Raw genomic sequence first — 22161 nt, 5'->3', positions numbered from 1 at the left:
CCCTGCACTCTCTGTATTTTGTTGGTGTCTCTCTCTCTGGTATTTTCAGTCCCTGCACTCTGTATTTTGTTGGTGTCTCTCTCTCTGGTATTTTCAGTCCCTGCACTCTCTGCATTTTGTTGGTGTCTCTCTCTCTGGTATTTTCAGTCCCTGCACTCTCTGCATTTTGTTGGTGTCTCTCTCTCTGGTATTTTCAGTCCCTGCACTCTGTATTTTGTTGGTGTCTCTCTGGTATTTTCAGTCCCTGCACTCTCTGTATTTTGTTGTGTCTCTCTCTAGTATTTTCAGTCCCTGTACTCTGTATTTTGTTGGTGTCTCTCTCTCTCTGGTATTTTCAGTCCCTGCACTCTCTGCATTTTGTTGGTGTCTCTCTCTCTGGTATTTTCAGTCCCTGCACTCTGCATTTTGTTGGTGTCTGTCTCTCTGGTATTTTCAGCCCCTACACTCTCTGCATTTTGTTGGTATCTGTCTCTGGTATTTTCAGCCCCTACACTCTGAAGTTTGCTGGTTTCATCTGGTATTTTCAATCCCTGCATGTCCTGTATTTTGCTGGTATCATCTGGTATTTTCAGCCCCTACACTCTGCATTTCGCTGGAGTCCTCTCTGGTATTTTAAACCACTGGGCGCTGCATTTCGCTGAAATCCCCTTTGTGAGTCCCATCCCTGTGTGCATCCAGATGGTGCAGAGAAGGAATCTCCAGCAATAAAAATAAATAAAAAGTAAATCAAACAGAATCAGTGCATCACCAGATAACCTACCCGCAAAAGAACTGTTTTGGAATGGAAACCTGCTTGGAAATCCAGCCAGGACCCAGTAGGGGGAGTTCTGAGGATTTTCTCTTCCTCCTTCCTGCTAAGGCCTAGCCCAGAAACACTGCTTTCCCTCAGCCACCCATCGGCAGCCTCAGCTGTTTGTACCCTGTTCTCTGCAGTCATATTTAATTTGCTTTTTCGTTTTTACTGCAAGACCCCCACCATGAATATCTTTCGCTTCCTGGGAGATCTCTCTCATTTAATAGCCATCGTCATTCTCCTCCTGAAGATCTGGAAATCCAGATCCTGTGCTGGTAAGAACAATTTGGGGGGGGGGGGGACCTAGTTAATCCTAGCAAACTGCATCTTTCAACTTCCTTTGTGCAAATTATTATTTTGCAACGTTGCAAGAAGCAGCTGCAGGGTGCACTGTGACTCTGTGCCTTCTCTTTTGAAATAAACTTATTTCAAGCATGCTTTTTAAAATGTAAATTCGTTTCTGCACGTCTTTGCCATTGTTGTGTCGGGGCAGGTTGTTTTGAATTGCTTCGTCCCCCCCAAATCTTTCTAGGGAGTGAGAGGTTGGTTGTTGTTGATTATTTAAATCTTTTGTTTAAAGTAAAAGTGGAAGAAAGAGATTTCAGCATTGCAGAAAAGTTAGGTTCCAAGGAAAGGGAGCAGGAGGGAAGAATTTGTTTCTAAAAAAAAGAAAGGAATAACTTGGTTTCCTTTTCTTTCCTTGGGGCTTGGGTTAGTGCAAAGGGGTTGATCCCTCTTCCCACTCTTCTGGGGAAGGTGATTGGAGGTGGGGGATTGGGAAAAGTAGATTATTGTGTTCAAAGATAAGACTGGGGGGGGGGGGAGTACCTCTCAAATCAAAAGGGATGTTCTGGGTAACTTAAACCTAATGTTAAAGGGACTTGGAATTTATTCTAAGAAAAAGGTCCCCCAAAATGTGTTTTGTCTGCTTCAGGCCTGCTGTTCCTGTGGGATCCCCAGACTGGAGTTGGAGGAGAGTCCAGGGAGCTGCAGCATCCCTTGGGCTTGGAGGCAAGAGGACAGGTCCAGGATGTGAAAAGGCAGGCTGGGCCGATATGAAATAGTTCAGTTGGCTTCCTTTTTCCCCACCAAATACCGAAGACAATAAGTGGCATGTGTGCCAGCTTCTTTAAGCTATATCTTAATGTTTATATATGATGTACAAACTGATTTCCTACCCTGCCATTCTCACCTGGTATGGTCAGGTACAGAATTTATGAGTAGGGTAAAAGGTAGTAAAGGGGGTGAGGCAGTGGAGATCACAGACACCTAGGATAATTTCCTATCCTATAATGAGTTGATGGGACAAGGCTCCTGCGTGTATCTGACTGGTTTTCATGACGTTTTTGGCCTTAAATTATGGCTTATCACCTCAAGGAAATGTGCCTTTTGTCAACATAACACTAGTCCACAAATACTATGATAAAACAACTACAGACCGTTCAGAACACAGCTATCAGACTCATCTACTCGCTCAGCAAATTCGACCACGTCACACCCGCCTATGTAGACTCTCACTGGCTTCCGATAAAAGCAAGAACTCAATTCAAACTCTACTGCTTACTTTTCAAAGTAACCCATGGTATGGCCCCCAATTACCTGAACAACCGTCTTTGCCGCTACCGACTACCCAGATCAAGAAGAACTCAGAATCTTTTCACCTTCCCCCCTCATAATGGTACCCGACGTAAGAAACTTTACGACAGCCTTCTAGCAACTCAGGCAGCGAAAATTGACCCCACCATCACCAAACTGATGATCAAAACAACAGACATCAAAGTGTTTCGGAAAGAAATCAAAACATTTCTTTTCAAAAAACACGTCCTTACTTAATATTCCCCTCCCCAATCGCACATGCACTCTCCCCAGCAAATAACACACTAGTCATCCCCTTGAACCTCATTTACCAAAAATATCCAAACTCCTAAATAAGCATCTCCCTTAGGTATCCACTCAACTGATTCCTTCAAAGTTAGGTATCTTTCTTCAGTTGCCTGTATTGTTTTCCCCACTGAACCTTGTAACTACTTGAACCCTGTCAAGCTATTCTATCGATAAATCCAGATATCTTATACTTGTATTTCTATACCACAACATGTAATTTACTTAAATCGTTGTAATGTAATTCTCTCGGTAATGTCCTGATCTCTTTTAACTGTAATCCGCTTAGAACCGCAAGGCACAGGCGGAATAGAAATCACAAATGTAATGTAATGTAATTTCACAGTAGACACCAGTAGATTTTGACAGCCCCATCTGCTGTCTTTCATTTCTGCTTTTTTAATCACCGAACCCTGTTGAATTTAAGCTATTTCTTTTCTGTTCCTTAGACTTCTACACACCATTAGCCTCGCACTGAAATCCCGTAGTGGTTTACAAAGTTTTTAAAGAATAAAATAAAGTTGAAGGTTTACAAGATAAAAATCTGAAAACAACATGGAAGAAAAAATTAACTCGAATTGCTAAAATTAATATTTTATTTATTCAATTTTCTGTATCGTTCTCCCAGGGGAGCTGAGAACGGTTTACATGAATTTATTCAGGTACTTGAGCATTTTTCCCTGTCTGTCTTGGTGAGCTCATAATCTATCTAATGTACCTGGGGCAATGGGGGGATTAAGTGACTTGCCCAGGGTCACAAGGAGCAGCGTGGGTTTGAACCCACAACCTCAGACTTAAGACCACAACGAAATAAATTATTCCCCCTTCTTTACAAAGCCTTGCTAGCGCAGTAATAGCCACGAGCTGTTTCCGCTGCGGCCGGCGCCAAAAACGCTAGTAAGGTTTTGTAAAGGAGGGGGCATGTTTTGTTATGTGCAATCTTATATCCCACCGAATCCTCATTAATTAGAGTTTTAGGCGGGTTAGTTAGGTGCCTTTGATTGATGTACAAGGCCTAGCAACAGATCTAAAAAGAGATCGGTTTTGTGCTAGTCCGGTAAGGTCCTCCAGCGTCATCCCCATGGTTGTTTTCAGCGTGTCCAGCCATCTGATTGCAGGTTGCCCTCTTCGCCTAGTTCCTTCAATCTTCCCGAACATAATGTTAAATATGTTGCAAAGAACCATACGTGCTACATAAGGTTATTAAATTATACATACAGTCTGAAGTAATATAATTCTAAATAGCAGCTGGCCATCAAAATGTTAAATCTCCACTGGAATAGCATTCCAAACTGAGACTGCTTTAAAAGAGAGAGATTTTTCAAGAATCTTTTTAAGACGAATAGCCTTAAAACGAAGGAAACGTCAAAGCATGTTTTTGATATTGTCTCCGATGAGTTACAAGAAAAGTTTAGACCAGTGATTCTTAACCTGGGTTCGACCGAACCCCAGGGGTTCGGTGAGTCAGTCTCGCGGGTTCGGCGGAGGTCAAAACACACCTCCGACTCATATAGCGCTTTGGTCATGTTCAATCATCTATCAGTGATTTTGATCAAGACTGATCATGTACTCGGTTTCTTGATCTATCAATCAACAGCAGAAGTCACACTGATTTGCAGTAAATTTCATTATTATGTTGTTATTATTATTCGAAATATAGGAGAACTTTTTTGTTTTCAAAATTGATATTTTCCCTCACTGTATACCTATGTTTTGAATTTGTAAAAATCATATTTTATTTTTCCAATAAAGAAGGGTTCGGTGAACACGCATATGAAACTGGTGGGGTTCAGTACCTCCAACAAGATTAAGAACCACTGGTTTAGACTAGCTGGTAGGCAAGCTGGTATTGGCTGTTAAAAAATCAGCTGAGAGGGAGTCCCGAGCCAAACGGGCAGTAAGGGAATCCTTTTTACCCTTACCGTCGGTGGCTGAGGAAATCCCTCCGTAGGCAGTGGGGGAAGACCGGGCTTCCCCACTGCTCCCAGCCGACTCGCGAGGCACTAGCGGCGGGGAGCTCTGGAAGCCTGCAGTGGCTGCCGACGGAGCTCCACTACCGCACCAGCCTGTACACTGCTTGCACAGGCCGACTGCGAGTGCCTCACGTCTGGAGCTCAATGAGCACATTTTCCCCTGCAAAGTGCTCATTGCTCCTTACGTGACCTAGCTAGGAAAAAAGTGCCAGTTTGTTGATAAAACAGTAAATACAGCAAATTTAAAGGGAAAGCAACCCTTCAGACCGGGACTACCTCAGGATTTTTTTTTTTAATAGAACAGACTCCACTGGCTCTCAAAGCAATATGCCTTGCTTGAATTAGGGGGGCAAGGCTTACTGCTGAGGCACCTCTAAAAAAATGTTGGGGAGGTAAAGGAAATGGGGGGAGGGATCCAGCATGAGACCCGTCCGTCTGGTTTGACATCCCCGAGGTCGGACAGACCCCCAAACAGGGCCTACCCAAGCTCAATCCGGCACAAAAACAGGGACCAGGATCCCTAAATAAATTCCAACAGCCCTACCAAGGGAGATGGGTACAGCTCTTCACACCTGCTGAGACTGAAAGAAGACTGATAGGAATAGGGGAAGGTACCTCTTATGTACTATTCCACAGTTTTGTTTCAGTCTCCACCTGCTAGTCATGATGAGATATATACCCATTCGTAAGGACTATACCAGTCTACACTAACAGAAAGAAAATTAGCAGGTAAGAACCTAATTTCTCCTTATAATATTGCCTCCGATGAGAGTTACAAGAAAAGTTTAAACACAAAACAAGCTCCTCTGGTATAACCCCATGAAAAACCTTAAAAGACTAAAAAGAAATTTTAAAATCTGTCCTTTCTTGTGCTGGAAGCCAGTGAAGCTCGTTGAAGAGAGAAAACACAAGTTCAAATCTATTTTTGCCAAATGTGAGACGAACCGCCCTATTTTGTAATCTATTATGTAAAGCAGTGTTCTTCAACCGGTGGTCCGCAAAAACTTCCTCTTTTGCTTTTTTTTCTTTTACGTTTCATATTTAGTTTATCATTCTTTCTTTAACCCTTTTTATTTTTTGAAGGTTTGAGACTATCGTCATCACGTTAATGAGACTCATGGTGGGGAAGAAGATTAAGAAGATGAAAAGCACTGTAAAAATGCTAGAGCAAGCTTGGTCCCTTTTTAAGGACACAGTCACTGAGGTGCAAAATCTACATATACTGCGTATCAACAAAGGATCCAAGAGGAAAAAGAATAAAGAACTGGTGTGGCTCACTGTAGAGGTAAAGGAAGCAATCAGAGACAAGAAAACTTTGTTTAAGGAATAGAAAAGGTAAAAAACGGACGAAAACTGGAATAAGCACAAACAACATCAATGCAGGTGCCACAAGGCGGTAAAAGGGGCCAAAAGAGACTATGAAGAAAAAATAGCCAAGGAGGCAAAAACTTCAAGCCATTCTTTCGATACATTAAGGGGAAACGACCCACGAAGGAAGCGGTGGGGCCATTGGATGACCATGGAATAAAGGGAGTGCTAAAGGAAGATAAAGAAATTGCCGACAAACTGAACACATTTTTTGCATCTGTATTTACCGAAGAGGATATATGCAACATACCAGAACCCATCAGGCTCTATGCTGGAAATGAAGACAGGAAACTGACAAGACTGATCAGTCTAGAAGAGATACACAGGCAGATTGATAGGCTAAAGAGCAATAAATCCCCGGGACCGGATGGCATCCATCCAAGGGTCATCAAGGAACTGAAAGGGACTATAGCTAAACTGCTTCAACTAATAGCCAATCTGTCGATCAAATTGGGAAAAATTCCGGAAGACTGGAAGGTGGCGAATGTTAACGCCGATCTTCAAAAAGGCTTCGAGGGGAGATCAGGAAACTAGACCGGTGAGTCTGACTTTGATACCGGGAAAGATGGTAGAGGCACTGATAAAGGACCGCATCATTGATCACCTTGACGGACACGGTCTAATGAGGACCAGCCAGCACGGTTTCAGCAAAGGCAGATCTTGCCTGATGAACCTGCTGCTCTTCTTTGAGGGAGTAAGCAGGCGGATAGACAAGGGCGACCCGGTCGACATTATTTATCTGGATTTTCAGAAGGTGTTCGACAAAGTTCCACATGAACGACTATTTCGGAAGATTGCGAGTCATTGGATTGCGAGTCATGGAATCGAGGGTGAAATATTTGCGTGGATTAAAAACTGTCTGGAGCATAGGAAACAGAGAGTGGGGATAAATGGACGATACTCGGACTGGAAGAGCGTCACCAGTGGGGTGCCGTAAGGCTCGGTGCTTGGACCCGTGCTCTTCAACATCTTTATAAACGATCTGGACATTTGTATGATGAGTGAGGTGATTAGATTTGCGGACAATACAAAGTTATTCAGAGTAGTGAAGACACAGGGGGATTGTGAAGATCTGCAATGTGACATAATCAAGCTTGAAAAATGGGCATCGACATGGCAAATGAGGTTCAACGTAGATAAGTGTAAAGTGATGCATATCGGTAACAAAAATCTCATGCACAAATACAGGATGTCCGGGATGGTACTTGGAGAGACCTCCCAGGAAAGAGACTTTGGTGTTCTGATCGATGAAGCCGTTTGTGCGGTGGCGGTGAAAAGGGCGAATAGAATGATAGGAATGATTAAAAAGGGGATCACGAACAGATCGGAGAGGGTTATCATGCTGCTGTACTGGGCCATGGTGCGCCCTCACCTGGAGTACTGCATCCAACACTGGTGGCCGTACATGAAGAAGGACACGGTACTACTCGAAAGGGTCCAGAGAAGTGCGACTAAAATGGTTAAGGGGCTGGAGGAGTTGCCATACAATGAGAGATTGGAGAAACTGGGCCTCTTCTCCCTTGAAAAGAGGAAACTGAGAGGGGACTTGATCGAAACATTCAAAATACTGAAAGGAATAGACTTAGTAGATAAAGACAGACTATTCACCCTTTCCAAGGTAGGGAGAACGAGAGGGCACTCTCTAAAGTTGAAAGGGGATAGATTCCGTACAAATATAAGGAAATTCTTCTTCACCCAGAGAGTGGTGGAAAACTGGAATGCTCTTCCGGAATCTGTTATAGGGGAAAACGCCCTCCAGGGTTTCAAGACAAAGTTGGACAAGTTCCTGCTAAACTGAAATGTACGCAGATGAGGCTGGAATCATTTAGAGCACTGGTCTTTGACCTGGGGGGCCACCGTGTGAGTGGACTGCTGGGCAGGATGGACCGCTGGTCCGACCCAGCAGCGGCAGTTCTTATGTTCCCATAATGACAACCCAAATAAAATGAAAATTCCCTAAATGATACAGGAAACGACATGAAAAAACATTCTTCTGGCTGCCTCACCCCTGCTATATATTTTTGAGATGCAGCAAACTAGAAGATGGCCTGGAGGGTTGAGGTGACATGAATGGCGGATGAACAGCCTGACAGACCAGGTGTGTGCCACCGTCTCCTGTGTTAGATTCTCAGGATAGGGAAATATACTGCCTAGAAAAGGTCCAGTAAAGGGTGATGAAAATCATAAAGGAGACGGGATTATGACCCTACAAAGAAAGGCTAAAGCGGCTAGGGCTCTTCAGCTTAGAGAAAAGAAGACTCAAGGGAGATATGATTGAGGTCTACAAAATACTGAGTGGAGTGGAACGGGTAGGCGTGAATTGCTTGTTTACTCCTTCCTAAAATAGAACTAGGGGGCAATCAAATGAAGCTACTAGTTTCAAATTTCACGTTTATTTGGACTTGATATACCGCTTTTAAAATGCAAAGCGGTTTACAATTATACAGAGAATTAAAAAATACTTTAAAAAAAAATATTGTAAAAGTGGGAAACAGACTGACATAAACAAAACGAACGTAAAATGCTATATAAGGGAAAGATACATTGCATGAAACTAATAGAAAGGGGGAGGAAAGGACGGAAGGGGTAAGGGAGTCTTTAATGTTAAGCCAATAGTCTGAGAGCCTCTTCTACTAAACCGCGCTAGCGGTTTTAGCGCTGGGAGCCGCGCTGAATGATCTCGCTGCTCCTGATGCTCATAAGAACTCCCCGGCTCCCTGCGCTAAAACCGCTAGCGTGGGTTAGTAGAAGAGGGGGGTGAGTCTCGTAGGTGGTAAATCTTAGGAATAGATCTCATAAGCATATCTGAAAAGAAATGTTTTAAGACTAGATTTGAAGTTATTGAGGGTCAGGGGTAGGGCGTTCCATAATGTGGGGGCGGTAGTAGAGAAAATATTTCTTCCCTCAGCTTGTAATTAATCCCCCCTTTTACGAAAGCGTAGCGCAGTTTGTAGCGCCAGCTGCAGCAGTAACAGCTCTGGCGCTCATAGGAATATTATGAGCATCGGAGCTGTTATCGCTTTTGTAAAAGGGAGGGGGGTAAACTCTGAAATTTGTTACCAGTTAGCTTAGCAGGATTTACAAAATATTTGGATAATTTTTCCTAAAAGAAACATCCATAAGCCATTAGTAAGATGGACTTGAGAAAATGCACGGCTTGCTCCTGGAATAAGTACCATAAAATCAGTTTTACTCTTTTGGGATCTTGCCAGATACGAGGAGGTGCTGAAAAGTTCTCAGCCAAACCAACCAGCTTCCTAAATTAGTTTGCTTCTATAACTAAAAAGAGTGTTATATTATTTCTTGTCAATTTGCAGAAATGAAATTCTGGGCTTTCATATTGTTTCAGATCATTGCCTGGCAACTAAAATTCAATGCAAAGAAATGCAGAGTAATGCATTTGGGGATTAATAATAGGAAGGAACCGTATATGCTGGGAGGAGAGAAGCTGATATGCACGGACGGGGAGAGGGACCTTGGGGTGATAGTGTCCGAAGATCTAAAGGCGAAAAAACAGTGTGACAAGGCAGTGGCTGCTGCCAGAAGGATTCTGGGCTGTATAAAGAGAGGCGTAGTCAGTAGAAGGAAGAAGGTGTTGATGCCCCTGTACAGGTCATTGGTGAGGCCCCACTTGGAGTATTGTGTTCAGTTTTGGAGACCGTATCTGGCAAAAGACGTAAGAAGACTTGAGGTGGTCCAGAGGAGGGCGACGAAAATGATAGGAGGCTTGCGCCAGAAGACGTATGAGGAAAGACTGGAAGACCTGAATATGTATACCCTAGAGGAAAGGAGAGACAGGGGAGATATGATTCAGACGTTCAAATACTTAAAGGGTATTAACGTAGAACAAAATCTTTTCCAGAGAAAGGAAAATGGTAAAACCAGAGGACATAATTTGAGGTTGAGGGGTGGTAGATTCAGGGGCAATGTTAGGAAATTCTACTTTACAGAGAGGGTAGTGGATGCCTGGAATGCGCTCCCTAGAGAGGTGGTGGAGAGTAAAACTGTGACTGAGTTCAAAGAAGCGTGGGATGAACTCAGAAGATTTAGAATCAGAAAATAATATTAAAGATTGAACTAGGCCAGTTACTGGGCAGACTTGTACGGTCTGTGTCTGTGCATGGCCGTTTGGAGGAGGATGGGCTGGAGTAAGTCTTAACAGAGATTTTGGCAGTTGGAACTCAAGCACAGTACCGGGTAAAGCTTTGGATTCTCGCCCAGAAATAGCTAAGAAGAAAAAAAAAAAAAAAAAATTTAAATTGAATCAGGTTGGGCAGACTGGATGGACCATTCGGATCTTTATCTGCCGTCATCTACTATGTTACTATGAACCATTCTCTTCCTGATTGGGCTGAGAACTTTTCAGCACCCCTTCATAATTCTAATCTGGATAGGCCACCGTTGGAAACAAGATATAGTAATGGGCTTGATAGGCTTTTGGTCTGTCCCAGCATGGCAATGCTTCTGTTCTTATGGGGCTTTATAGAGCTGCTCACAGCCACACAACTCAGGAAATGTATCTTGAGATCTCAACTCTTTCTAGTATACTTTTCCACGTTAGTTGAAAACGCTGAAACAGCTTAGAGAAGAGACGGCTCAGGGACGATATCATAGAGGTCTATAAAATACTGAGTGGAGTGGAAAGGGCAGAAGGGAATCGCTTGTTCACTCTTTCCAAACATACTAGGGCTAGGAGGTGTGCGATGAAGCTACTAAGCCGTAGATTTAAAACAAACCGGTGAAAATATTTCTTCACACAAGGTGTAATTAAACTCTGGAATTTTTTTGTCAGAGAATGTGGTGAAATCAGTTAGCTTAGCAGGGTTTAAAAAAAGGTTTGGATCATTTCCTAATAGAGAAGTCCATAAGCCATTATTAAGATGGGGGAAATCTATTGCTGATTCCTAGGATAAGCAGCATAAAATCTGATTTTCTCCTTCGGATCTTGCCAGGTACTTGGGACCCGGGTTGGCCACTCTTGGAAACCGAAGACTGGGCTTGATCGACCTTCGGTCTGTCCCAGTATGACAGCTCTTATGTTCTTATACCTTAGTGCCTCATTTTTCTATCAAATGTCTTACCTAGTCTATTTGAGAAGACAGTACTGACAGAGGATAGACTGAGAGCTGACAGTAGACACTCATTTACTGAGAAACACTTCTTAAAAATCAATTTCTTGACGTGCTGTTCCTTGGCTCGCTTATTTTGCAATGTGATGTATGAGGCACTTAAACTGAGACCCCACCACCACTTCCTTGCCATCTGCAGCACTGAACAAGATGCTCTTAATTCCTCCTTCTCGGCAATCCAAGCAAGCAACCCTCAGACCTCCCTCTCCCCACCACGCGTGCTGTAAATGCCCAGGGTAAACTTTTTGTGAAGTGATCTTATGGACGTCACAGCTGTAAAACGGTGAGCAGATGTTATCCGAAGCCAGAAACTTTACAGAGCGAGGCCTACACCTGGAATGAGGTGTCCAGATGGTCCCTTGTTTCCCGCAAGTTGGGAATGCTGTTGCTTGGAAGGGCATTTAAAAAAAGGGGAAAGGGGAGAAAAAGCGTAACTCATTTTAGCATTTAGAGCGAGCAGAAATCAATTTGAAGCCCTGTTTCATTTTTATTTATAGATTATTTGAGGCCGTGGCTGGCGGCTGCTGCAAAAACATAAGAATTGCCACTGCTGGGTCAGACCAGTGGTCCATCCTGCCCAGCAGTCTGCTCACGCGGCGTCCCTTAGGTCAAAGACCAGTGCTCTAAATGAGTCCAGCCTCACCTGCGTATGTTCCAGTTTAGCCAGGAACCTGTCCAACTTTGTCTTGAATCCCTGAAGGGTGTTTTCCCCTATAACAGACTCGGGAAGAGCGTTCCAGTTGTCTAGCACTCTCTGGGTGAAGAAGAACTTCCTTACGTTTGTACGGAATCTATCCCCTTTCAGCTTTAGGGAGTGCCCTCTCATTCTCCCTACCTTAGAGAGGGTGAACAATCTGCTTAAAACCGGAGAGGCATTTGGGGAGCAGTTGAACGGATGTAGGATGTAAGGGGATGGGGGGGTGGGTGAAAGAGAGAAAGCAGCAGTGCCTATTAGAGGGTAGGAGGAGAAGAACTCATTTGTTCTTCCTGACTGACATTGGAGAGAGCTTTTTGTAAATTTGTGAGTCGCTGAAGGAAAGGGGGAAGGTGTACTTTTTCTCCAGTCGATAAGCAGAGCGATTATATAAATACATAGTATGTGCATATTTTTTTAAATGTTCCTCAACTCATTCCTTGGGACACCCCCTGCCAGTCAGGTTTTCAGGGTTTCCACAATGAATATGCATTAGAGTAGTGTCCCGCAAACTTTTTGTCCAGCGGCACACTAAACCCAGTGCCCTGGCCGGAAGGCACCCAGAAGTGCGCGGATATGACTTCATCGCGTCGACGGCCCATCTGGCTGCGACCCTGAACCTGTCACTTCGGTGGGGGATCCTGGAGGAGGGGAGGTGCGGGAAGAGGAGGAGAGTCATTGGCACCTGCTGACTGCCTACAGGACGTGCCTCTCGCCATGAGAGGCACGTCCTAAAAGCAGTCGGCCAGTGCCTCTCCTCCTTACCGACGTCTCGTCGGGACACACCTGGCATCTGCTGTGGTACACAGTTTGCAATACATTGCATTAGACAGATCTGCATACAACAGGTCTCCTGTATGCGTCTTTATCTCAAGTATATTCATTCTGGGTATCCTGGAAATCTGACGGGCAGTTGTGCCTCAGAGAGGAAGCTGAAAAGGACTGATCTTCCTGGAAATGTCATCGGCTCCCCATGTGAGTGACTGAGAACGCTTTGCCCTCTTCTGTCCTGGTCTGTTAATATTCTTTCCCCTTGTTTCACTTCTCAGGTATCTCCGGCAAGAGCCAGACGCTGTTTGCCGTGGTCTTTACCTCGCGGTACTTAGACCTTTTCACCAACTTCATCTCTTTCTACAACACAAGCATGAAGGTAAGAAAGTGTCACCTACCTACCATGAAAAGGTTCAGTGTCTCAGCATCTAACGGCTGAGCCCTCCAGTCCCAGATTTGACAAGCCCTGTGTCCATCCCCTGATCTCCCAGGCCTAAAGGTAACAGGCTCTGTATTCCTATGCCCATCTCCTAAGCTCTCCCGCCCTAGAAGTGACTGGCTCTGTATCCTTGCGCCCGTCCCCTGAACCTTTCAGTCCTAGAGGCGACATCTAATCTAATCTAATCCTTAGGTTTGTATACCGCATCATCTCCACGTTCGTAGAGCTCGACGCGGTTCACAGTAGGAGAAATAGGAAGGAACTACAACAGAGGGTTAGAGGTAGAAGTGCTATCTCCTCCTCTCCCTATTGGCTAAGGCTCTTAACATTTGCATCTCCTCTTCCTATAGGCTAAGGCTCTTTCCACCTGCATTGTGATGTCATAGAGCTTTATGGTTATAGAAACATGATGGCAAATAAAGGACAAATGGCCCATCCAGTCTGTCCATCCGCAGCATCCGCTATCTAATCTAATCTAATCCTTAGGTTTGTATACCGCATCATCTCCACGTTCATAGAGCTCGACGCGGTTTACAGTAGGAGAAATAGGAAGGAACTACAACAGAGGGTTAGAGGTAGAAGTGCGAAGAAAATTTAGAGGACTTGGGATGCCAAGATATAAGAGTTTCCTTGATTCCTAAGTTGGAGGGAGACTTACATTTTTTGAGAAAAGCCAGGTTTTCAGATGTTTGCGGAAAACTTGGAGAGAGCTCAAGTTCCGAAGAGGGGAGGTAAGGTTGTTCCAGAGCTCAGTGATTTTGAAGTGGAGGGAGGTCCCTAGCTTTCCTGTGTGGGAAATGCCTTTTAGCGAGGGGAAGGATAGTTTGAATTTGTGGGAGGATCTGGTGGTATTAGGGTTTGAGGAATTCCAAGAAAGAGGGATAAAGGGAGGGAGGATACCATATAGGATTTTGAAAGTTAAACAGGCGCATTTATAGTGGACCCTGGCGATTATCGGAAGCCAGTGGAGCTTGGCCAGGAGCGGGGGAGACATGGTCAAATTTACTTCTGTTTCCCTGCGTCCATCCCCTGAGTTCTCCAGTCCTAAAGGTAACAAGCTCTGTATCCCAGCACATCCTCTGTCCTTTAGTACCAGCTCTGCACACACTGCTCCCTGGCAGGTGAAGAAAAATGAAGAGGAGCGATGAAGCGAAACTTCTTGCCGTCCCCTCCTCCCCCTCTCCTCACACTGTTATTCCCAAGAGCTGAAAAATGTAAGTACAGAGCGGCTTCCCCAGCTTACCATCACAGTCCCAGCTTGGAACATACACTAAAGAAGACAGATGTTCCCTGACAGAGTCAGAAGTGTGGCTTGGCGCTGCACTTTATAAATTCTTTCTCATCATCTGTGGTCTGCTGGCTTATCTTATCATACCTCTCTGTCCTCATAGCCTCAGGGGTAATAAGTATATGCCTTTACTGGGTACATATGGATGTTTTATTCCAGCTTGCTGTATTGCTCCAGAGAGCAGTGTAGTGTAGCATTTTCTCTCTTCTCTGGACTGTAGCCACTCCTTCTCTGCCCACAAAGATGTGTCCGCTCTAGGTTACGAGTCCTCCCTCTCTATCTAACATTTCTAATCTTCATTTCTTCCACATTTTCTGTCCTCTCTCTCTCTGCTTTGTTTCTTTCTGACTTTCTCATCGAGTTTAAATTTTCTCCAGTTTTTTCTCCCTTTGTGCCCTCTGCACCACTAGCTCCCTTTCTATTTCATTTCTCTTATCTCCCTTCAAGCTTTCTGCTCTTCGCTTCCTGTGGCCTAGTTGCAAAGGTGGTGTGACCCCATGCCCATTCTCCTGCTTACTATCAGTGTGACTCCTCTTCCTTCTTTTTAGGATTTATATAACCATCTGGTGGGGGGATTTCCTAGGCTCAAATTAAAATTTCTGTGGCCATGAGAAGTTTTAGCAATCACCCCCGGTCTGGGGGAATCGTGGCTCTTTCATAGGTTATGTGACCATTTTTACATGCGATCCGCCATGAGAATCGTTCAGAGACGATGGCATGCTTGAGCACTCAAGATCACAAGCATCCAGTTTTCGGATCTAGCACCTGAAGAGGGAACTTGTGTGATCTCAGAAGCTCATTTGCTACAATATATTTGGATATACTGCAAGGTGGTGAGAATTATAATATGGAAATACTGTACAAGGTCTGGGTCAATAAATTAGATAGACTTTTACTGTTCTTAAACTCTCCTTATTTATCAATTCCCTATTATTGTTGTAGGATTAACTAGCTGCTTTTTCTCATTAGCTTTCCTTTGTTTTAATGTTATCCCCACTTCATCTCCTTCCCAGATGGTATACATTGCCTGCTCCTATGCTACAGTGTGGATGATCTACAGCAAGTTCAAAGCCACTTACGATGGGAACCATGACACTTTCCGGGTGGAGTTCCTTGTGGTCCCAACTGCGATCCTGGCCTTCCTAGTTAACCATGATTTCACCCCTCTGGAGGTAGGCACTGCACTGTGGCTGTGAAGTATTAGCCAAGCAGTTATCCAGCCTCCACCACCAAAACCATGTTGAGTATATTGAAGGTATTGCCTGGAAATGCAGGGTGAGAAAAATGTGTTCTTCCTGAGCTGTGGTTGTCACAGGTTGTCTCCTAACTTTTTCTTAGCCTGCTAGTAAGGGGGCATGCGATGAAGCTATTAAGTGGTAGATTTAAAACACCAGAGAAAATATTTCTTACTCAACGTGTAATTAAACTCTGGAATTCATTGACCGAGAACATGGTGAAAGCAGTTAGCTTAGCAGAGTTTTAAAAAAGTTTGGATAATTTCCTAAAACAGAAGTCCTTAAGTTATTAAGATGGACTTGGGAAAATCCACTGTTTATTCCTAGGATAAGCAGCATAAAATCTGTTTTACTCAGTGGGACCTTGCCAGGTGCTTGTGACCTGGGTTGGTCACTATTGGAAACAGGATACTGGGCTCGACGGACCTTCGGTCGGTCCCATTGGGGCAACTATTATGCTTTTATGATGTGGTAGATGTGGAACTGGTTAAAAGGCAATCCAGAAAAAATATTTGCAAATCAATCGGGGGGACTGAAAACCATGTTGGGTGATAAAAAAAAATCTTACAGGACAGTGATAAAGTCCTGGGGACTGTAACAAACCAAGGAAAACATGAGTAATGCAGGATAAACTCCATTCAGGGGCAACGTTAACAGTGAAGTGGATGATCCCAGAGAAGTGTAAACAGTGATAGAGTATATTAGACTACAGGAAAAGTAGGCAATCCCAGAAATCTATAAACAATGATGGAATATGTAAGCCCTCAGGAAAAGTAAACAATCCCAGGGAGGTGTAAACAATGATGGATAATATAAACTAGCTAATTGGCCCTCCTTCACTGTCAAAAAATTAATGAGGCAGCTCAAATCCCTTCCACCCACCTTCTGAGCTTGTTACATGTATTCTACATTAAGGAGAATGTAGTGATGGTAAGATTATAAATAATCTGTTCCCCTATCCCTGAGCAGATCCTCTGGACCTTTTCCATATACCTGGAGTCTGTGGCCATCCTTCCCCAGCTGTTTATGGTCAGCAAGACAGGCGAGGCAGAGACTATTACCAGCCACTACCTCTTTGCACTGGGCGTCTATCGCACCTTCTACCTCTTCAACTGGATCTGGCGCTATCAGTTTGAAGGTTTCTTTGACCTCATCGCTATTGTGGCCGGGCTGGTGCAGACGATCCTCTACTGCGATTTTTTCTACTTATACATTACTAAGGGTAAGCAAGACCACCATACCTCTGGTTTTGGAGGGTCTGTGGTCTAATTGTTGGTGATGCTCAACAAGGCTTCCTTTTGTGTGTAATATCTGCCTTTTCTCTCCCTATGTGACTAGGACCTTTGTAGTGACCTCCTTTCATTAAGAAGGCCACTCTTAATGGAACTCTTTCCAGTGATAGCTTTCGGCACTGGATTATAAGGTGCTACTGTAAGCAAAGGCCTTGAAATCCACATTCTTCCTCCATCCCATTACTCTATAAGCTGTGATGAGCGCTTCCAGGCCACGGACTAGTAGTTTTGAGATGAACGAAGTTCTACCAGTGTTAGCAATGGTCCAAAGTGATTTTCTTATCCATGGGGGTCACCAATTTATAGAAAGATGGGACTGGAAATTATCTTAATAGATGTCTGTTCAGTCTTCTCAGTTAATCCTTCCCTGTTATGCAATTGAAGACCCCACTTAGTCTCAGGGCTCCCTCTTCCCTCCATCTTCTATACCTATCTTGGACATTTCTGTTGCTACTTTAGTCTGTTGGCACTCCTTCCATTTCTGGTGCTCCCTCCTTCCAACAACATATCATGAGCTTTTCTCTCCTTGTGGAAATGCTGCCTTAAAATCTTACGGGTCAATATTCAAAATACTCAGCAGCACTAACCCGTTAAATTATCAGCACTAACCACTAAAGCCATAGCCAGCGATTTTGAGGGCGGTCCAGGGGTGGTGTCGGCACTTATGTGGTTAAATGCCGGTATTCAGCACCTAAGCATCTTAACCAGACAAATTGGACTGCATAAAACACAGTTGTATCTTTATCTAGTTTCACTTAGGTGGTTAAGTGCTGAAGAGAATGACACGGTGACAGAATTCATCACCGTTCCCGTCCCCGCGGATAACCGCAGGAAATAATCCTATGTCATTTTTTAGCATCTATTTCAACCTCAGTCCTTCTACACCAGCATTCTTCAAAGCAAAGCTTGCGGATCAGTGGTTGTGGCCATTCATACTCTGATTCTTCCCTCTCTCCTTAAAGAATGACATGAAGATTGTTTACTGCGGTTATCCACGGGAACGGTGATGAATTTTGTCATCGTGTCATTCCCTATGCTGAATATCAATTTAACCAGATAAGGGATAGCCAGCTGCACAAACCAGCATTGAATATCCAGGTATAACGCCAGTAGAGGCCAAAAACGCCGACCACCACAGGCTGAAAATTTACTTTTTAAAAGACTTTCAGGTAGTTGAATGTTCATGTTGTATCAGCCCCCTTCGTTCTTCTATAGCATCCATTGAGTTCCATAAAAACACCATATTCTGTACGTCTTGCCCAGTTTCTCGTACTTTTGTCTAAACCGTGTTGTCTTCTTAATGTTTTTATAAAACTGTGTAGCCTCCAGAATTAGAGGTATGTTCATTGCTGGGGAGGAAAGGGACTGACTTACATTCCTTTTAATTTGCTTTGTTCTATATCTCCAACAGTCCTAAAGGGGAAGAAACTCAGTTTGCCGGCGTAAGAGTAACATATTGAAGACTCAAGCCTTGAAGGATGGTGGGGAGAGAGATCAAAAATGAGAGCACCTTTCACTTGAGAAAAATATAGACTTCATAGTGTTTGATTACAGTTGGGCGGGGAGGTGCTCCGTTAACAAAGTGAGAAGAGTATCAACGAGCAGTACATTCCAAGAGCTTGCTGGACAATCTTTCACCTCCCCCCGTCCTTAACGAAGACTGGTCTCTTCGGTTTTAAGAACATCCAGAATTTGTAACTTTTATCTTCCATAGTTTTTAGTTTTCTTTTGTTTTTTCTGTGGTCACCTTTGGGTTCTCCTTCACAAGCACATGTTTGAGCTTTGTTTCTGCCAGTCTTTTGGTGAGGACAACAAATGCTGGCAGGTGAGAATGTGTAATTCTTGAGCTCACTACCACCAACATTACCACACCACTACTTCCTTTCCCGCTCGAAAGAAACCCACAGAGCAAAATACTCTTACCCTCCTACCAGACTAAAAGTGTATGCATCTAAAAATACATCATATTCAAAAAGTCTTCGTTTTTTATTTTTAAGTTGCTCCTCTTGCAGGATTCTCCGTAAATAACCCTCTGAATATGGCTGCTCGCGGATTGTAAATTTGCAAAGCAGTACCTTAAAAAATTAATAGTCAGACCCAATTATACATCTTGCTGTTCTTCTGAAACCCTGCTTGAGGGTTACGGCAGGGAAAGCTTTCATCAAAGAGCATGTTTTGTTTTTGTCCCTCTCGTTAAAACGATCTCAGATTTCTGCTGTTGCATTTTATTTCTCAGCTCTGCCATGGAAGGAAACTGTATGGGGGTGAAATTAATTCATTTCTTTTTAGCCCTATTAATGTTTTGATTTGGTTCCCTACTCATACCAAATTTTCAAGTCATTCAGCGGGGGTGGCATGAAGTCTCCCGACAGCGGTAGACTTTGAATCCACATGTATGCACAGAAGGTGGACCTGGCAGACTCCATTAGTTCTGGGTGGAACATCTTTGATGAGCAAGGGTCTGTATGTTTGTTATAAGAACCTGAGATCTCTCCACCGAGCCATGATTTTTTTCTTCTCTTTTCCTCTTTCCTAATTCTATTAAATATTCCGGAAGATGTCTGGGAGAGATTTCCCATCCTGCTTGGCTCAGGCCGGAATGACGGGCATCCCTAGAAGCTCAATTAAACGAGGTTGGATTATGGACTGAAAGTTCTAACTACAACACCACCGTTTACACATGACCTTCCAACTAAATCAGGTTTCAGGCTAGCAAAATGGTGCAAATTTTAACCCTGATACGACACTCCTGAGTCCCAAAACACCTGAATTTTGACAGAGGTTGTTTTCTCTATGTGTGTGTTTGTATGTATGTATGCATTTGTGTTTGTTTGTGTGTGCACTTTTCCTGTCCCTTGGTGTGGTTTCTTTTTTGTATTTTTGCTATAAAATGATGTTACAGATTATGTGTTTTGGGTCTGAATATGATAACCAGAGAAGGCTTCTTGTTACTGCTGCTGCTCACAGGGCTCTCACCTCTTCCCCTGTACCCCTTTCTCCCCATACCAAAGCTGAAAAACAAGGAGGTGATAGAAACATGAAATCCAGTTAAATGCAAATCAAAGTCCAGCAGCCAGATTTCATATCTTAAATGCCAGGACCGCATCTGTATTCATTTTTCTTATTTGTTAGAGAAGCTGAAGGGTGCCAGGCTGGTTCAGGGAACAGGAGCAGGACACACCTCCCTTAGCACAAATTACTTACAGGATGGAAGAAGTGTTTGCCCCACAGAGCTTTGCCCCCGAGGCGAATTAAAAGAAATAGCATCTTAGCCAATGCTACAATTCTGGACTTCAAGGCCCCCTCTCTCCCACTGATTTTTCTTCATGAATATTCAAAAGATCTATCCCTGGTAATCAGGTTAATTATATCATTTAGTCATTATCCAGCAAAAACTAGCTAGTTGTTTTTTTTGGGGGGAGGGACACTCAAACACTAGGCTAAAAAAGGGAGGGGGCTGGTAGAAAATTAATGAGGCAGCTCAAATCCCTTCCACCCACCTGAGCTTGTTGGGAGCTCCTTTGCACAGTAGCTTGCATCCCTTGCACCCCCACATCACGGTCCCTCTGCAAACATCATCTTGTCTTTTATTATATGTTAAGTGTTTGTTTTTTCATTTACTCCACAAACCCTGTAAAATGGAATAAAAACTTACACACTGGCTTTTACAAACTGTGGTAGAAATTTCTACTGTGGGCCAGCGAAGTAAATGCTCATAGAATTCCTATCAGCGTTGGAGTAATTGCCTTGACGGCCGCAGTAGAAACTCTACCGTGGCTTTGTAAAAAGAGCCCTTGGTGTCTCTCTCACCCCCCCATGCTCCCCAATTAAGTGCCTTGACAAAAGAGAAACTGCCCAGATTTTTTTTTTTGGTCAGCAGAGTTATTTTAAATCAATTTTAGGGGTTTGGGGGACTTTTATCCTGAGCGGTGTGGATAAAAGACTCAGACTGACTGGATGGGCGAATTGAACTTTCTGTGTTGTATACTACAAGTTAACTATATTGATGAGGGAGCGGGAGCGCCTCTAACTGGTAAAATCCAGCAATGGATGATAGCGGGAAGGGATGGAACATGAACAGTGCTGAAACTGTACATTCATTGTTTGATAAATAAATGATAGTGGATTTCTGATGAAATACGAGCAGTTAATTCCAGTCTTGGGGGAGGGATTTGTGCATTTTTTGGGCTCTGATGAAACAGAATGTAATGACTTGACTTGACTGTGCCTGATGGAATACAACAGAGATGTGAATCGTTTGTGTACTCTTTCCAAAAATACTACGACTAGGGGGCATGTGATGAAGCTACTATTAAAACAAACCGGAGAAAATATTTCTTCACACAATGTGTAATTAAACTCTGAAATTTATTGCCAGAGAATATGGTGAAATCAACTTAGCGGGGTTTAAAAAAGGTTTGGATAATTTCCTAAAAGAGAAGTCCACAGGCCATTATTGAGATGGCTTGGGGAAATCCACTGCTTATTCCTAGGATAAGCAGAATAAAATCTGTTTTACTACTTGGTATCTTGCCAGGTACTTGGGACCTGGATTGACCACTGTTGAAAACAGGATACTGGGCTTGATGGACCTTCGGTCTATCCCAGTATGTCAACTCTTATGTTCTTATGTGAGCCAAGTATAGAACAATCAAGCCATTGTGACATCACTGATGAGGTTGGCTCTTAGGCATTGGTGGAATGAGGTCTCATGACATCACAATCTCAGCTCTGGAATGTTGCTACTCTTTGGGTTTCTATCTGGTACTTGTGACCTGGGCTGGCCACAGTTGGAAATAGGATACTGGGCTTGTTCAAGTATGGCAGATCTTATGTTCTTATGTTAACCACCCTGATCACGGGTTCCCAAACTGGACCGTGTCTATTAAGGAACCTCAGCATCCCAAAATTAAATTGTGAATGTGAAGGTCTTTTTAAATTGTCTCCCCTACCATCCTAAAATATATGGGATCGATAGGGAAAGCAATTTAAAAGGTCGGAAACAGCTCCTGGTCGGTTAAATCATTTATTAGGGGCTAACCGGTTATTTTCACCAGCATTTAACGAGTTAGTGCTGCTGAAAATAACTAGTTAGTGCCTACCTGGAAACCAGCTGCTTCCAGCTACTTTAGGGGCGTGCTGGAGGCAGAGTCTGCACCAGCCAGATTAACCCCATAAATAGCATATTATATTGAGTCCTCTCTTTAAGCCGTGCCCTACAGGGGGGCAGGGGGTGTGGACCACCCCGGACATCGTCTTCACAGAGGCACCAACACTTCTCTGCCCCCCCCCCCAGCG

The 22161-nt window shown here is 43.7% G+C and overlaps 1 protein-coding gene across 1 annotated transcript; it reads left to right on the top strand.

The window, feature by feature from the left end:
• The first annotated feature begins 233 nt into the window (after positions 1 to 233).
• On the top strand, positions 234 to 21001 carry KDELR1 (KDEL endoplasmic reticulum protein retention receptor 1). Its single transcript, XM_033961311.1, has 5 exons — positions 234 to 1068; positions 12888 to 12988; positions 15350 to 15508; positions 16541 to 16793; positions 18275 to 21001. The coding sequence occupies exons 1-5, from the start codon at positions 978 to 980 to the stop codon at positions 18307 to 18309; spliced, it is 639 nt and encodes a 212-aa protein (XP_033817202.1). The 5' UTR covers positions 234 to 977; the 3' UTR covers positions 18310 to 21001.
• The last annotated feature ends 1160 nt before the right edge of the window (positions 21002 to 22161 follow it).

The sequence above is a fragment of the Geotrypetes seraphini genome, chromosome 10 (assembly GCF_902459505.1).
Source record: "Geotrypetes seraphini chromosome 10, aGeoSer1.1, whole genome shotgun sequence".
NCBI lineage: Eukaryota > Metazoa > Chordata > Amphibia > Gymnophiona > Dermophiidae > Geotrypetes > Geotrypetes seraphini.
Note: the sequence above shows the minus strand (reverse complement) of the source record. Positions and strands in the feature narration are given on the sequence as shown.

What these genes read in the sequence shown, in the direction of transcription:
- KDELR1 (XM_033961311.1), top strand. Translation starts at nt 978, where the DNA reads ATGAATATCTTTCGCTTCCTGGGAGATCTCTCTCATTTAATAGCCATC. An exon ending in TCTACAACACAAGCATGAAG is followed by an intron (nt 12,989 to 15,349) that starts GTAAGAAAGTGT and finishes TCTCCTTCCCAG; the next exon opens with ATGGTATACATTGCCTGCTC. An exon ending in CTACTTATACATTACTAAGG is followed by an intron (nt 16,794 to 18,274) that starts GTAAGCAAGACC and finishes TATCTCCAACAG; the next exon opens with TCCTAAAGGGGAAGAAACTC.